The sequence below is a fragment of the Pleurodeles waltl genome, chromosome 1_2 (assembly GCF_031143425.1).
Source record: "Pleurodeles waltl isolate 20211129_DDA chromosome 1_2, aPleWal1.hap1.20221129, whole genome shotgun sequence".
NCBI classification, from domain to species: domain Eukaryota; kingdom Metazoa; phylum Chordata; class Amphibia; order Caudata; family Salamandridae; genus Pleurodeles; species Pleurodeles waltl.
In genome coordinates, this window is record NC_090437.1 from 597,375,287 (window position 1) to 597,393,860 (window position 18,574).

At 41.1% G+C, this 18,574-nt stretch overlaps 1 protein-coding gene across 1 annotated transcript in view; it reads right to left on the reverse strand.

Moving 5' to 3' along the window:
- The window catches only part of LOC138301776 (malate synthase-like), a 215,917-nt gene that overhangs the window by 159,534 nt on the left and 37,809 nt on the right, over nucleotides 1-18,574 (reverse strand). The window contains exon 3 of the mRNA XM_069242281.1: nucleotides 5,935-6,153. Within this exon, the coding sequence (XP_069098382.1) occupies nucleotides 5,935-6,153 (219 nt within the window). The remainder of the gene's footprint in view (nucleotides 1-5,934; nucleotides 6,154-18,574) is intronic.

An 18,574-nucleotide genomic window follows, 5' to 3' on the forward strand; every position in this document is an offset into this window, starting at 1 on the left:
TTATGTTTCAGATCCCATGCGATGCTGAATGGTTTACTGTGTAAGACCTATGTCAAGCGTTCTTTTCTGTGCCTCTTCATGAGGACAGCAGATATCTTTTTTTGTTTTAAATTCCTGAGCAAGGTCTACTGCTGGTGTAGAATTCCACAAGGGGTTTCAGAGTCTCCATCTATTTCCAACTAGATTTTGAAAAAGAATTTGGAGTCATTGGTGATGCCTTACCAATCAACATTGGTGCAATTTGATGATTTGTTGATTGCATCAAAGACAAAAGAAGGGTGTAAATACAATACGATTGCATTGTTGAATTTCCTGGGAGACAATGGATATAAATTGTCCCCTGCTAATTTGCAGTATTGTCAGAAATATATGGGTCATCTGATTGAGAAAGGAATTCGGAAAATTTCCAGAGAGAGAGTAGCTACAATTTTACAAATGAAAGTACCAAATACACAAAAAGATGTGAAGATGTTTCTAGGAATGGTTTTTTACTGTCGCCAGTGGATCCCAAATTTTTCACTTCTATCAAAGCCCTCAGAAAAGCTGACTCATAAAGATGTTTCTGATCCTATAGTACTGGATGCAGCTTGTATGAAAACATTTACTGATCTGAAAGAAAGTTTGCGTCAAGCTCCAGCTTTAGATATGCCTGATGACACCAAATGTTTCTTTTTTTTTGTCATGAATGTGATGCATGTTCTTTGTCTGTTTTCAGTCAGACTCATGTTTGTGTAAACCACCCATTAGCATATTTTTCAGCTACTTTGGATCCGGTCACAGCAGCTTTACCTGGTTGTTTGCGGTCCGTTGCAGCAGTTGAGTAGAGCCTCGCTCAGAGCGAGAGCATAGTGATGGGTTATCCACTTACTATTATGGTACCACATTCTATTGAGATCTTGCTTAGCCGGTCCAAGACACAGTATCTGACCAGCTCTAGGCTGACCAGATATGAGACCGCAATCTTGGGGTCTCCAAATGTTACGATTAGGAGATGTATAGTGCTTAACCCAGCAACCTTACTCCCGTTTGAGAATACTTGCTCTGACAAAGTGGATGATACAGAACATGATTGTCTGGAGATTACAGAGTTATGCACACAACCCAGAGCAGATATTAGAGATACCTGCCTGGAAGTGAATGATTAAATTATCTTTGTTGATGGTTCAAATGAAAGTGACAATTTACACAGACAGTCAATATGGATTCGACATTGTGCACAACTCTGGCCACATTTGGTCACAGAGAGGTTTCCTGGCTTCTTCTAGTTCACCAATAAGAAATGGTGAAATAATTCCTGAATTGTATAAGCCATTCAGAAGCCTGAGAAAGTTGGTGTGGTAAAATACAGTGCACATCAGAGATCACAAGATTACATGTCATTGGGAAATGCATATGCAGATCAAGTCACAAAGTTTTGCGTCTTGAATTGCATATCCTTCAAAGGAAACTGGGAATTGTTGCCTGAAAATGATGAAGTCTATACGAGTTTTACCACGCAAATTATTGACACTTTGGAAGAGTTTAAGGCTCAACAAGATAATGTTCCTAAAGAGGAACGCAGAGACTGGCAAAAGCTCAAACGTGCCCAAAGGGATGATGATGTCTGGATAACAGGAGAAGGGAAAGTAGTTCTGCAAAATAGTCTACTGACTCAAATGGCTAGATGCTATCATGGACAAGCTCACCTAGGGAGAGCACCCAGTTTAAAGCAGCATTGGTTCAATCAAAGGTTTTGACAGGATGCCAAAGCAATTTGCCATAGATGCATTGTTTGTCAACAGATGAATGTTGGCAAAAGGACATAGGTCAATATTGGACATATTGGCATGGTGGGAGGGCCATTTAGCAGAATGCAGATGGATTTCATTGAGATGCCTGTGTGTGCTGGTTTGGAGTACTTGTTGGTGATTGTGTGTATTTTCAGTCATTTGGATTGAGGCTTATCCTACAATTCTGAAAAGAGCATTAACAAGAAAACCACTGAAAGGTGATAACTGGCCAGTTATTACCTTTCAGTGGTTTTGCTTAGAAGCAGGGAAGATCAACGTGGTGCCACCAATTCAGGAAGAAAACGTGTTGAACAGAGAAGAAGATCTGAGTGAAGGAGAAGCCAGAAATGGTCCAAGATTGAAAAGGAAAAGAGTTGTGAATAAGAGATATTCTGGTCCTGAATGGGCATATGCAACTACTAATGAATGGCAAGAAGAATTTTAGAATTTTTGTTTTGACAGAGACATTCCAGGTCTATATTTTGGCACATGAAGGGAGCTGATGAAGATTAGTTGGAAAAGGAAAAATTTTAATTTTGAAAAATGAAGGCAAAAAGACTTAGATAATATAAATTGACAAGCTGCTAAACCGATTTTGACAACCTCTACCGAACTTTGACAAAGGGTCTTGATAGTGTGAATGAACTTTTGAAAAAGAAAAAAAAAATAGGAAGGATTGAAGATCTAAGACTGCACGTTGAAGATTTAAAATGTTTTGTCTTTTTGGTTTTTTTTCTTGTGATTTTTGCTGCATAGCCATATTTTGTTTTTTGCTTTTACTTTTTGATTCTTTACAGACCATGGGAAACTTTAGTAATCAACACACTAAGAATTGCAAATTCATAGGTAGTAGTTTGGCAATTGTTTGTGCAATAGTATGTTTGTTATTGATTGTGAGTGTGATTGACTTTGATTCAAATGGGGCCAAGCATACCATAGCTAAGCTTACAACTATTACTCCTTCATAGCCAATTTCTATTTTTTCAGCAATAGATAGGTTTAAAATAGATGGAAAATACTTACATGAAGAGAAAGAACTTTCTTCTAAGGTCTTCTATCGCTTATTGCATGAGTATGTTGATGTAATGGATGTGAAAAATTGTTAGCCTGTACGCAGATTCCAGCCACTGTTTGAGGAGGGAATTGCCTATCACAGTCTGCCGCTTACTTATGGCATAAGTTGTAGTCTTTTACCAACACAATTCTATAACCAAGAGTGTATTAAATATTTCTACTCATATGTAGGCATTGTGTTTTCTTTCGTGCCTATCATTAATGATCTTAGTAAGATAGCTAGGGATTACAACATAGAAATAGTAAAGGGTTTCTTTGAACCCACATTAACGTTTGGGACAGCATTTGCCCATCGAAATAATTTGACCTGTTTACTTACACCAGTAAAAAAGATAACGTAGAGGATAGGAGAAGAGCGATTAAAGCTACAATAGATAAGGGATTAGTTTTACGAAGTCCTGGAACTGATCGTGCATACACTGACGTTACTAAACAAGGAAAACGAACTTTAGATTCACTACATGTAGGTAAGCTTTGTGTATATAGGCCGCCGTCTAGTGTAGATAGAATATTCGTGGGAACAAGTGAATGTAGGCATGTGTTTTTGTTTAGGAATAAATGGATCTTTATGCTGAATGGTCAAGATCCTCCAGTGCCTGGAGTCTACTATATCTGTGGGAAAAATGCTTATTACCGTCTTCCTGGAGCATGGTATGGCACATTTTATTTGACAATAGTCTTTCCCAAAATGTACCAACTTAGTGACTTGAGTAAGTTTCCTACATTTACTGAAATACAACAGAGACACAAGCAGGAATCAGTTTCTAGCACTGTGGGTGACATATTTGGAGCAATAATTCCTAAAGTGGGAGTTGTTCTGAATTCAATGAAAATACAAAAGATGTCTACAGTAGTGGATAACATGTTAACAGATTATTCAGGAGCTATTCTCCTCTTAGATACTGAAATGGCTGCAACAAGAGCTACGACTCTTCAGAACCGCCTTGCGTTAGGCTTTCTCCTAGCAAAGGAGGGCGGAACTTGTAAATTGCTTGGTCCGCATCACTCTTGTTCATACATACCGGACAACAGTAAATTAGTTAGAGGTTTGATTAACAATATAACAAAAGATAAAACTGAATTAAAAGATTTAACTGAAACTACTATTTGGGAAAAAGCTGGCAAGGGAATTACTTCAGTGGGAAATTGGATTGGCAACCTAGTAGAAGGTATTGTGTTAAAATTTGTGAAATGGATTTCAGTTATTGTGTTTTGTCTAATTGGAATTTGGGGAATATACAAATTATTTCAAATGATAAAAAGAAGAAGATTTGAAAAGAATCAGAGGAGGGTAGATGTTCAAATAGAAAAACATTATGGGAAAAATTCAAGGAGAAAGAAAATGCATACAAATGTGAATGAAATTAAATTCTAAGTAATGAATTAAAATAAATAAATTTATTTTGGGTTTTTGTGTGATCACATATATAGTCATCAAAGGAGGGATTGTGAGAGCTGAGATTTTGTCATAAATATTTTGTCTTTACATAATCATACTTATATACTAATGTGTGAATTAATTTGATTATAAATCTATGTTTACAAAAAGTGTGACCTACTTAGTGGCCGCCATTGAGTGAAAAGGCCTGCATATGTTTTCTAAATGCTAAGTTAACACTATGATGAAAAATATTCTGCCTCTTTAAGAGCATGTTCTCTGCTAAAATAAATGCTGAAATAAAATGAGTATTTCATGGCCTCTGCTGGGCTGAAGCAGAAGCAAGGCCACTGTGCAATGTTATCTGTATGAAATGTTTCTAGTGTACTCTGTTGACTTCATCTCCGTTGCCTAACATACTTCATTCATTGTATTTGCATATTTGCCTGTAGTCATGTTTCTAACTCATGTTTTTCCCTTGAGGAAATGGTGCAGAGGAAATGTTTCCATATTTTGTAATCACTGTCCTGTCACAGCGTATTCAGAAGGTGTCAAACAATGGGTCTACAGATGCAGCCGGAGAAGAGGATGTACAAGACACAAGTTGTATTAGTTTGAGTTTCGTCAATGAAAAAACAACCAACAATTAATCACAGAACTAACATTTTGTATAATTTTGATATCTGTTAGTTTTCTCATTGGACATACTTTTCTCACCTTATGTTTTAGCCAATCATAAAAGTTTAACAAGTTTAATTTAATGTTCAGTGGCTATTAGTTAGATTCAGAGTTCCTTGGCAGATGATGCAGATTATTCTTGAGATACGTTACTTCATGTGATCTGTCACGTTGACATTTCATGCTTTACCAGTTAGTCTACTGACATTCTGGTGTTTACTATTTTTTTCTAAGTTTACTATTGTCTGTTCAATAGTGAACTAATGCTTTGGTGGTTTAGTAATTTTATAGTCCAAACTCTAAACCATCTACCCTTACCTTGTTACTGTTTCTGAGGCTGATGTTGCTGACCCCCTCATGAAGTAGACGTTGTTGCTGATTACCTTAGAGATTGGGTAAATGTATGAGCTGTGTATTGGTGTCTTTTGTTTTTCAGGTACTAACTGTTAATGTTTTAATACTGCTGCTATTTTTGATAACACCATAGCTAGATGTTTTCTAAATTCGTGTTACTAAATCTTTTACATAAAGTCCAACATGTTAATGCTAATTAGTGGTTAGTGAGGTGTTAGTCTCATACTTATTGAATGGCCATTGACTCCTTTTGTTTGTTAATTCAATGTATTCAATTTCTCTTGCTCAGATTCTATTGCTATGGTTCTGTGTTTTATCTATTGAGGCATTGATTCTAATTGCATTTATTAAACTTAGCTACATTTGTCGATTCAATCAGCCTTTATTGTTTCTTTATATGTATCATTTGAGTTAGAGAATTATTTTCATGACTTTAGCATTGTTAATATAGGGAAATAAACATTTTAACTTCTTAATAAACTGGTGTAGTTATTGATGGTTCAAATGATCATGGTGTGTTTAATTTGATGTTTCTCACGTATTCACTGTGATGTTTTCTTTAAAGCAGATTCGGTTCAGTCCATCGACCTAGAGTATGAAATCCGCTATCTAGTCAGCTATGAATAAAATATAGCCGAGATTTCTGCTTTAACAGTACCCTGTACACTGTGCACTCATTACCTGTATGCCTTGAGCCGAAGACTTTAAGGCCTTAATAAAGCGCTCGGTGTTTGCAGGAGCCAGGTCCCCGATATCCACCTGCCTGTTCTGCAGCCGCCTTGGAACTGGCAGAACTTTCCAACTTTCGTCACTGCGAAGGAGGGATTTTTCCAATGGAAAATTCGGGAGACTATTAGTCAAGTCGAGTTGAACTTTTCGAGCTGTCCGTTGCCACAAAATCTGGAATATAATATTTGTTTGATAGTTATTTTTAACGTGGTTTGACATGGCTGAGTTTATGCACACTAACAAAGCACAGAAAATGAAGGCTTATTGGCTGCTAACGTCTGCCCTCAACAGTCCTATATACTTCTGATGATGACTGTGGGAGATGTGTATTTCTAAATATATTATACATGATGATTTATCAGAAATTCATTATATTTAAAAAAGCACCTCCATAATGTCGCTTACATTTACTCATATATTTTGGCCTGTAGAAAAGAAACGTATAACAAAACAAATCACTGATAAATGTTTAACCATGTATATGAACCATAAAACAATTGCTTTTAATAAAATTTCCTTACAACACATATTTTGTTCTTAAATCAACCCAATTTCGCACAATATTAAATATATTAATATCAGGAACAATAAAAAAAACTAAAAATGTTACTAACATGTTAGGCACTTTCGCAGGATGCATAAAGTAAGTTTCTAAATGTGACTCAAGGCATCTTATCAAACCAATTCTGGAAAAGTGGGGCACTTTCTGATTTTCAATGGTGAGAGATAACTGACCTAACCACAGCCATGGATGTGAAAATTAGATCTGCTTGATCATTTGTGGCCTCAATTATATGATCAGCATGTAGTAAAAAAGCCTCTTGTGAAGCTAATAAATGTAAATTCCTAACCAGCTGTTTGAAAACTGAAACATCTCTTGGCAGTACTGGCCTAAGCGAGAACAAGCTCAGGCCAAAATAGTACTAACCACCCACATTCTCCATTAAATACCTAAAAGAGTGTTGGACAATGTTTACTCAGGTATTATAGAGAAAAGCAGGAATCCAATAAAGTAACCACCCTTTAGACGTATAATATTGGTGACTCAGACTGCTGAAAAATTTAGCTTAGTCACAGATTTCCAAATCCGTTAATTTATTGATATGCTGGTTTCTTCTACCCATATCTTGGTTATCAGAAAATTGCCTGAAGGTGTTACTTTGTTTAAAGGTATTAAAGGTTGATATAAGTTATATCCCCACACCCATAGCAAGCTGATCAATAACTAATTTTAAAATTAATTTGGGAGACTTCTCAATATTACTCAATTTCAATTTTTGCGAAATGACTGCTGGATTCATTAAGTGACAAACAAAAAGAAGTTCGGTGTTTATATTTTTGACGAAAACTTCAAGATTTCCACTATAATCCCACTAAACAATCTCTCAGATATATGAAGCCAATATTATGCCATCATGCAACTTATGCTTTTATTAAGAATTCCAAAATTATCCTGCAGTCTTCCAATCTAGCTGCTGCATGTATTGTGAGCATCGCAAAATATTTAAAAAATGACCCTTTCTTCTTAAGAATATTTGCAATATTTGCGGCTGACTTTCTTAGGATTTTTAACAGTCTTTGGTATACATGATATCAATCAATACTTGGTCATCTCCTGCAACAAGCCACTAACAAAACAGTGGTATTGGTTTACTGGCTTGAATCTAGCACAATATGCTACAAACACAACTTAATAATATAACTTTAAATTAGGTAGTGCTCACGCCATATCCACCCCCCTTGGGTAAATAAAAATTACAAACAGTCACATTACATTTCTTCGATAAGTCGTTGAGGCATTCGCACTAGTTGGCCAGATTGATTGGCATAAGGTGGTTGAGATGCACTCTGGTTGTGCACCGATGCCACAGGTTCTGATGCTTGATCTAGACTGTTAGGTGGGACTGCCTTATCCATAACTGCAAGAGCTGACGAAAGTGGAGGTAGGTGCCTAATGTGTGACGACTCCTGTGTGATGGAGGTTCCGGGACGGTGTGCAGTCACCATGTGTTCTCTGCATGTCACTACCCTCAGAGGATTATTAGCAAATGGAGTGTTTGTTTTCTGCTTTAGTTTCTGCTTGACCAGGACCCAGACACCTTCTTCGAAGAATATTTCCTGAGCTATGTTTTCATTTTGCAGTTTTGAGAAATGTCTGTGATATGAACCTTACCAGCATTCAAGGGTCGGTTCTCTGTCCACTGTGGCAGTTTGGTTCAGATGGCTCTCCCAAATAGCAAGGGGGCAGAACTCTGCCTAGTTATGGATTGTGGAGTTGAACAATGAGCACGAAGGGCTTTATGTAACTCGACCCCTTCCGTCAATGCTTTTTGAATTACCCTTTTGAGGTATCCATGAATCGTTTCACAATGCCATTGGCTTGGGGCCACATAGGTGTACTCTTTGATGCTTGACATTTAGTCTGACTAGAAACTCCTTGAATTTTTTGATACTGAATGACAGATCTTTTTCAGATTCGAGAATGGCAGGGATACCCCATGCTGCAAAGATGTCATCCAGCAGGTCGATGAACTTGTCATGGGTTGTTGATAATAGCTCCTCCACTAAGGGCCCAAAGAAATCAACTGCAACTCTTTCCCACACCTGTGCAGGAAGGTCAGACATTGTCAATGGATGCTGTACCACGTTGGGGGAAAGGCAGTTTCAAAGATAACTCTCTTTTAGTTCCCTCTCAACTCGCTCGTCTAGGTGCAGGGACCACACTTCTCTCTTAGGGCATGGGCTAGTTCAATGACTTACTATCTTAGGCTCTCAGGTATGATGATTCTCAAGCCTCTCAATACAACACCTTCCTGGTCATGGACAGTTCATCCTGTGCATTTTTGAACTTTTGAAATTCAACATCATCATTAAAAGGTTGATTGCTTCTCTTCCACCACTGAGCTGAAATTATGTCTTTGAGGATAAGCATGTTGTTATCTGCATTTGTAGCAAAAATAATCTGTTCAGTGGATAGGGCTGCTGGTGTGCTGGACCTCACAATAAAGTTAATATACTCCTCATCCGTTCTGAATGTCGCACCGTGACAATGTAGTGATACTTGTGAAACGTAATCAGCAGGTTACTGCTCTTTGCCCAGCTTGAGAACAATTGCATAGTCGTACTCTTGCAGTCGAAACCCCCACCTCTCAATGTGAGGGGGCACCTTGGCTTTCGGGTTTCAAAAAGTAGTGAGCAGCATTTGGTGGTCTTTAATGATAGTGAAACGTTTTCCATATAGAAACATATGAAAATCGTTGCAGGCCCACACTACAGTCAGGCTCTCTTTCTCCGCCTAAGAATAGGCATGTTCTGTGTCAGACAGGCTTCAACTGGCATAGGCCACAATGTGTTACTCCGCCTTCGGATGACCATTATGTTGAGCAAAGTTTACTATAACTGGCCAGGCCTAAGAAGGATCGCAGCATGGTGACATCTTTTAGGGGGCATGTAGCTGACAGTGCTTGCACTTTATCTGGGTCATGAGTCACCCCCCCATCAGAGAATATGTGCCTCTAAGAATTTAAGTTTGGTCTTGTGAAACTCACACTTTGATACCTTCTGAGTGAGATCTACATCAGCAACTAACTGGCAGACTTGTGTAACAGTCTTGTTGTGCACCTCTGGTGTTGCTCCAAATACCAGTATGTCATCACTGTAATTAAAAGCATGCATGACATGTTGAATTATTTGACATATAACACCCTGAAATATTTCTGCAGCTGCTGACATTCCACAACTCAACATTTTGTATCTGAACCAACCAACATGTGTCAAAAAAGTAGTGATGTACCTGCAGTTCTCTTCCAACAAGTCTGAGCTGATGATATCCCTTGTTCAGGTCCAGATGGGAAAAAACTCCGGCACCGTTCAGTTGTATGATCATGTCTGCTAGGTGTGGACCACGGTGTCTTTCTCTCTTGATTGTTGTGTTGACCTGGTGCATAACAACATAGATGCACACTGCACATCCACTGTTCATTTTTGGCGCTACCACTATAGGCGAAGCCCATGGAGTAGGACCAGTGGAGCGCTCCATGATGCTTAAACAGCGTTTCTAATTCTTTCTCAATAGCTTCTTGCAAGTGAAAAGCGACTCTTCGGTGCTGCTGGGCAACAGGGCAATTGTCCTCATTAATATGAAGTTGCACTTTCATTGTTTTGAGTCTTCCTAGGCCATACAATGACGGAAACTGACTCACAATTTCAGATTGAGTGTGGAGGTTGTAAGTAAGAGATATCAGTCCCGTTTCAGCAGCAGTGGCAAAACTGAGTAGGCATATACTGGTCAAAGCACCTTGAAGAACGTGAATTGGCTCTTGCACCAATAGTGTTTTATGTTGCATTGTTGCTGTGAATGACCCTTGACTCTGCAATGGTTTAGAAGCAGACCACAAGTATACCTTTGTGTTTGACAGGTTGAAGAGTGGCACAGGAGACAGGCTATTGAACTTTTCGACTGGCATGATGTTAATCGACGCACCACTGTCTATTATTGGGCAACCGTTGACCTTTAATGTAATCTTTGTGCAGTGCTGAAATGAATTTAGTTGTTTCGCTTGATGATTTGCCTTTGTCTTTTGTTCTTCCTTGCAAGCAGCCAAACAGACATGTGCCTGTCATTCCTTGGTGGATACCATCATTGCACATCCATATTCTTTACTGGTGCATGATAATGACGTTGAACTGCCTTTGTAGGATGAGCCATCAATGACTCTGAGGCATATTGGCTCTTCACCATAAAATTCACTAAATTTACAGTGTTTGTGAAGCACATGAAGTCTTTCAACATATCTATCCATATTTTCACCAGCTTGCTGTCTCGTTTGATAGAAAATGTACCTTTCATTGTACATCAGCATCAGATTAAACTTGGTACCTGATGCTTCTATGATCTGACAATACAATATTGCATTAGTCTGCAAGATTTTCTTCAGCACTTTGTGTACTCCATCACGGTAAGGTTCTTTAAATACTTAGGCCCATATTTATGAAAAATTAATTAAGACATAACTGTTAACAACATCTTAACACCTCCCAGCAAGTTATGTAATTCCTCTGTTGAGTCCGCCTAGAACTGCCAGGGTCCTAGCGCATGTAGTCTCACAACACTTCATCTTTGGGTATGAGGCCCACCATCCCTGGGGAGTTCTTCAGATGTCCAGCTTTTAAAGTGGAGTGCTTGGTGATAGGTTTATGTTACGTTTTTGGGGTTTTCATTACTCTCTTTCCAGCACTCCTCCATGCTAACATCTTTTTTCCCCTAAAGTAGCACTTTCCTCTTGCCTTCATAACCTGCCTCGGAGAGTATATGATCTCATTCAGACTAATGCTGAAGAAGAATTAATCAGCCCTAACAAACTCCATTGTATCATAGATTTTTAAATATACCAGGGCACCATTGCTTTTCCTCAATCTGTTCGCCCAATGACTTGGGAGTACAATATTTCAAAGTGGAGTATATCTCTTATGAAGCAACACACCATTATTAATTAATTTTAGCTCTTTTAAACTGAGGCAAGGTTGGATAATTTCTGTTCCTAAGCGCAAAAAGTTTAACAGAAACATATGCGCAGTGAAGTACGACCACTTCAAGGTCTTTGCCAGTAGAGGGCTCTAGATTGCCCCTCAGCCACCATAAAGATAGAGGTTAGCAAATGCTTGTTTTACTACTGTTAGCCCAAAATGCTGATGAGGTAAGGGTAGTGGTATGCTAGTAATGGCGGAACTGTTGCTTGGATGTTGGCAGTGGTAATGTGGTAATTGTGGAGGTGAACATGGGTGGTAATGCTGGTGGTAGTAATGGTGGTAAAAGTTGTGGTGGTAATGTTGATTGTAGCATTTAAGGTGGTGGCAATGCAAGTGATGACAGTAGTAGCGAGGGTAATGTTAGTGGTAGTAGTGATAATGCTAGTAGATAAGGTGATAATAGTAGTGGTGGTGGTGGTAACTGAAGCAGTCCTGGTAATAGTAGTGGTAGTAATGGTGTGGTAATTGTGGTATGTATATTGTGATGTTGAGTGAATTTTTTTAATGCAATATTGTCACTCCTGCATTATAATACAAGCATTTGATATGAGATAGAATGGTACACCAAACAGCCAAAGCACGGCGTGAGAGAGAAAAAGCCTATCCAATTTATATTTAAAATAATTTCTAAACTAAGGCCTTCATTACGTGTCTGGCAGTCTACTCACCGCCAGACTCGCGATGGCGGTCCCACTGCCAACGGGCTGGCGGTGGGCAGTCATATTATGACCGTGGCAGAGCCGCCATGGTCGGACCTATGACACTGCCAGGCTGCCGCCAGCTGGCAGCCTGGCGATCCCGGCGGCTGTAATCCACCAGGGCAGCGCTACATGAAAGGTTAACGGAATAGGGGCATCGGGGGGCCCCCATGCACAGTCCCGTCACGCATTCCACTACCCAAATTACGGACATTGGAATGCACGATGGGTGCTGCTGCACCCACTGCACCGCCACATTGCCGTCGGCTCGATTCCGAGCAAGGCAAAGTTATTTCCGCCCGCCGGCCCTGTGGTGAACCAGTAATAAGGCCGGCGGTGTTCTGCCCGCACTGGCGGGAAGGTGGTGGGACGAGTTTACGCCCGCCAAATTCATAATGAGGGCCTAAATGTCTAAACTAAATTGTGTTAAACAACCAATGCTCTCTGTAGCCAGAACAAAAAGTGGGAATGCAGCCTTTCAGCAATTAGTGTTTGGAGATTGGAAACTGTAGAAAATGTGTTGTTATGTACAGGAATCATAATAATGTACATATTTGAAAAATCAGACACATTTTAAGTTATATAGCCATGATGAATTACCTCAATGCAAAGGGTGAAAGCTTAAAAATGTCTCTGTCCCATAGACTTGGGAACGATAGGAGTGAATTCCTATTTTTTACCTTCAGAGTTTTAAGGTTTTGAGTACACGAAAATAAACAGAAAGAAAACAACATATTGTAGATGGTAATTTCCAGACACTAATAATGATGGACTCTGTAATATATATTACGAGTCAATATTATTTTTAAGAGACAATTTAGAATTAGTTAATAATATGCTTCTGTCCCGTGTTTAATGCAGACATAAGCAACAAGCATTCAAAAAAAGCAAGCAATTTTCTATTCAACGGACCAGAACTTCACCTTGGATCATGTGTAGCAGGTAATATTAAAATCCATATATGTTGGTGCTACATTGATGCACTTTTTCTCAGTGCAGGTAAATGGAATCAAGAGCATGTGATACAGTCAAACTCTGCAGATAGCGCTATGGTGCCCTGTTCTTCTTGTGGCTAGAACGCCAAAAGACATTGACAGAAAAAATATTTGTATCGCCAGTAAGAGCTGACTCTATTACTTTCTGAAATCTTCGCTTTGATATGCCAGCTTCAGACCGTGGCTATGCTTACTAATTGGTTCAACTAACATGTGCAGTGAACATCATGGAATAAAAAAGCAAGATCTTAATTATAATGTGTATAAGTGCGGAATAAAGCTAAGACGTTAGTGGGCTTAATGCAGGAAAAAAACTAAATCATAATTCATTAATAAAAAATAGCAACATATAAAGACACATATGTGAGTTTGCATTCAGAGGGGAGCAGGATCCACTCCTGCCGGTGATCACAACAATGATCGCAAACGCCATCATCTGACTTTACTCTGGGGCCGTCCTATAGTGCATCAAGCGTATAATGAGGGGGGACTTGAGTGGGACCATGGCCAATTGGAAAGTGCATGCTCAGTGTATCCTAAGTCTGCGGGGCCCTGCCCCATTGCCATGTGGCACAAGGCTGGGATGGTTTGTTTTAGAGTTGTTGCATACAGGCAGGGCTACACGGATAAGCAGCAGTTAGGGGTTACAGGCCACCATCTAGATGGGATACTGCTGATGGCTGAGGCAACTTACCCTGATCGGAGCACTCAGGCCCTTAAGGCACTTTCCTGGAATTTTAATGGGCTGTGAAATAAAGTTAAGCGATTGATGCAATATCTCCTCAGGCACAGCCCAGAAGTGATCCTCCTACAGGAGACACACCTGGCTGGTGATAAATGTAGGGTCTGCGATAGGGGAAGGTACAAAATGTTGGTCCGTTCTGGCTTCTGGACTCGTTCTGGGGAGGTGGGGGGGTGATATCATTGTCCATCAGTCCCTTCCATTTTGAGTCACCAATACATGGGTTGACTAGGGGGGCTACCAGGCAGCGATGAGTGGGAATTGGAACAGGTATACACTAGTGGCAGCTTCCTGGTACTTCGCTCAAGGCATTCAGATTATAGGGCTTGAAAAGCTGGGGCATGGCTAACACAGTTTCCAAATACTCTCCTGCTGGCGGGGGGAGGGGGGTTGACCTGAACCTTACAACACACAGCACACTATACAGGATCACCGTTCCGGGGTGGTCCCCAGTGATGATGCTCGTCTCTCCACCTCCATCAGGGCCTTTGGCCTGGTTGACCTTTGGCAAGCAAGACACCCCTTTCAGCAAAAGTACTCGTACGCCTCAAACTAGATGCGGTCCATGTCGTGCCTCAACTATATGACTGTGCTCTGCTGGCAACAGTGTAGCCATGACTCTCCCTCAGTGACATACCTTGAAATGCCAACACTACGATCCTGCCCTGAGTGGCGATTGGAATCCTGAAACCTAACTGACTGGGATAGAAGAAAGCTGGTCCTGGAGGGGACTGATCACTATCATAAACAAAACAAAGTCAGTGGACTCTGGGGTTGTAACGTGGGAAGCCTACAAGACAGTGATCAGGGGACAATCAATAGCATATGCTACAGGGAAGAGATGAGAAGAGCCAGGAGCTGTATGTCAAACTGATGTAAGAACCACTACATGCAGACTCAGACTGCTGACTTGGCCTCTCGCATGGAGATGGTGAAGGATGATTATAGGTGCCATGTGATGCAAGAGGCTAGAGCCCAATACCATGCTCAACAGAGTAGACTACATGAGGTGGGCAACAAGGCAAGAAACCCGCCGCCTTGTAGAGAGGAGGGACAGAAGTGGGTGGAATTAGTGACCACAGATGGTGGAAGGGACGCCAATTCGAACAGGGAGGTGGAACACACCTTTGCGGATTACCAGAGGCGCCTGTACAATGTCAGGACAGGTTCGTGTACAGGCGACTTGGATATTTTCATACGAGACCTCCTGAATCCTACTCTAGGGAAAGATGCCAGAGCCCTGCTAGATAGAGACCAAACAGATGTGGAAATCTCTCTGGCCCTGACACAGCTACATAGTCAGAGAGCCTGGGGCCCGAACGGGTTCCAGCTGGAGTTTTTTAAATGTGCAAAGAGTTGCCTAGTAGATCACTAAAAAGGCTATTTTATTCCACCAAAGAGGACAGAATTCTTCCCAGGGTCCTCTGGCAGGATAAAATTATACTTTTACACAGGAAAAAAAAACACCAGAAAACTGCACCTTGTACAGGCCGATCTTGCTTCTTAACCTAGAAACGAAAGTCCTGGCTAGCCGCCTCGGTCAGATAATGGACACCCTCATAGCAGCAGACCATACAGGAATCATGCCCTACAGGGCAACCAGACACAACCTCTGATGCCTCTTTTGAACCTTGGCCCGTAAAGACTTCCTCCATGAACCAAAAGTGTTGATGGCCCTGGACGCCAAAAAAGTATTTGACTCTATTCTGTGGGCACTCCTGGAGAAGATGAGCTTTGGACCCTCCTTCCTCAAATGGGTGAAACTGCTATGCAACCAGCCTATGGCTAGGGTCAGAGACAAGAGCACCCTTTCAGAAGTGTTTCAACTGGGAAAGGGGGTGAGGCAGGGGTACCCCCTTCCCCATGCTATTTGCAGTGGAGTTAGAGCCACTGGCAGAATGGATGAGAAAGGACATCGTGCTTCAGGGCCTGAGATTGGAACCGGATTGGGAGGATGTTATATCTCTCTATGCTGATACCATACTCTTACACCTGGCCAACCCAGAGTGCTGAATTTCAAGGGCCCTTAAAATCCTTGGGCTTTTTGCTGAATACTCCAGCACACGCATCAATTGGTGCAAATAGGTATTTTATCCTTTGACACCCTGGAGACCTGCATTTGACTGGCAATGCCCCTTATGTGAGAACAAATCAGGTTTACATACCTGGACATATGAGAAGGCCAATCCTGTGCTATTTCACTGATGCAACCCGGATAGGATACTGGATGAGTATCGGAGGGATGTGGGCCACTGGCCGCCCCTGCCCCTAACTTTCATAGGTAGGGCAGCCCTCTACAAAATGATATAGCTTCCCAAGCTCTTATACATTTTGCAGAATTACCGTATGAGATTCCAGACCACTTTTTCCAGTTGGTAGACGGGGGACAAGATTGCTGCTGTGGGATGGGGGTTTCACAGAATTGTCTATACTGGCCAGGCGTTGATGAACCATCATCTTTTCTACTGCTACTGGTTGCTGATGACTGGACTTTCACTATGCAGCGAGAACCCTCACTCTTGGAAGATAGGAGTGCAATGGAGCTGGGGGGATGTTTAGAATTGCTGTATGGTGGAAACTGTCTGACGGATCTACCAAGCCCAACCGCCATGGTAGTCTGGGTATGGAGGATAGGGGTGAGACAGCTGATCTGAAGTGACAGGGTGACCCTGGAGAACTCCTAATGGGAATATGAACTACTAAAAAAACTTAAATTGGTGGGAGGTCACCTGAAAATATAAATGGGACATTATAGGTCACTAAGCTGGGAGACAAGAGTGAACAATTTACTGATATCCTTCCCTGACCTGCAAAGGTAATATGAGCTTACAGGGAGTCAATATTTGTGACATGAAGGCGAGTTTCCACCTGGTCCAAATAAATATCCTCTAGAAGACCTGCTACACAAGATTGAAGCTGTACCGCAAGGGGAGGACAGTTAGGGACCTCTGTCTGCAGGGCTGTAATCAGGTTGGGACATTACTACACACCTGCTGGCACTGTCCTCGATTGCTGATACACTGGCGGGCAGTCGCATGTACGCTGTCCATGATGCTTGGGGTAAACTTTGCCCTCACCTAACATCTGGTGGCTTTGGAAATATGGGAAAACAGACCTTGAACAAATACACACTTCTCCTGTGCAATATGACGTTGGCCCCGGCGAGGCGTGATGTCATCTGGTTCTAGGCGAGCATGGCGGTCCCTACCCACATCCTGTGGGAGGAAATTCGCTAAAGTATGGGACTCATGGAGTTCCCAGGAAGATGCACAGAGTTGTGGGGGGACTGAGCCTGGGGCAGGAGTCTGGAAATGGACATGGAGAAAGCATATGCCTGAGCCTCACTGCGAGGGGCCAGCATGGGAGTCCTCCATGACATGAGGGGAACCTTTACCAGTAAATGGTATACTGTTCTTTATTCATTTACTGTACATGTGATCCTTGAGGGGCTACCAGTCCTCTGTGCCTACTGTTTGACTCATCTGTTTATTGTGGTTTTTCTGTTTCTATGTTTTGTGTCACATGAAATTAAATAAACTTTAAAAGAATGTGTTTACATTTAAAGAAAATGTACTGAACCGGTGCATAGCTTAGTCAATAATATTAGGAGGCCAAGAGCATGAGATTTTTCAACAAGTAACAGTAACAAGGATGGGGGCGGCATGTGGGAAGGTTAATGGGTGAGATTTGCATTGCAGGGCTAATAACATCAATTTGGAGTTATTTGTTAAAGTAAGGAACCTTCCTGAAACTTAATATATATACTTAATATATACATAAAATCATAAGGAGGCAGAAACAAAAGTGTACACCCATACCCAACTAAATGCTATGCAGCCAAGTGTTATATTATAGATACTTAACAATATTATAGGTTCTGCACTTCACAGTGCCATGTTTACAAAATGGCATAATACAATGCCACAGTCACACAATATGCCAACTCAACAATATGGGACTGATTACGACGCTGGTGGAGGGGATTACTCCATCCCAAATGTGACGAATATCCTGTGTGCCATGTTACAAGTTTCATAGGATATAATGGAACTTGTAACACAGCGGGCGGAATATCCGTCACATTTGAGACGGAGTAATCCCTTCTGCCAAGGTCGTAATCAGGCCCTATGTTGTGTGCTTGACTTGGGTCACTGAATTGTACATTTTTTAAAAGGGTGATTTAAAGTAGGTCCCAATGTCACAGTACATTTATGGGATCCAATTGTGTACTGAGGCAAACTGAACATCCCCTGTACAGAAGCAAAGTGTTTAATTGGGAATGCGGTCTTACATGATATTAACCTCAGAAGTTTTTGCAGGTTGGATTCAACCTACTTTTGGGCAGCCCACCTCCAAGTCCACCGCTAAGGTCTCAGGCCCGTATTTATACTTTTTTTGCGCCGCATTTGCATCGTTTTTTGACGCAAAAACGGCGCAAACTTGCAAAATGCCATTGTATTTTGTAGGTTTGCGCCGTTTTGCGTCAAAAAGCGGCACAAATGCGGCGCTAAAAAAAGTATAAATACGGGCCTCAGTTTTATGGTAGGCCAGCCAATCAGTATAGGTCCCTATTGTGATAGTCTGGAAAGTGTGATGTTGCTCTGTTGCCCACATTAGCCCATATGCTA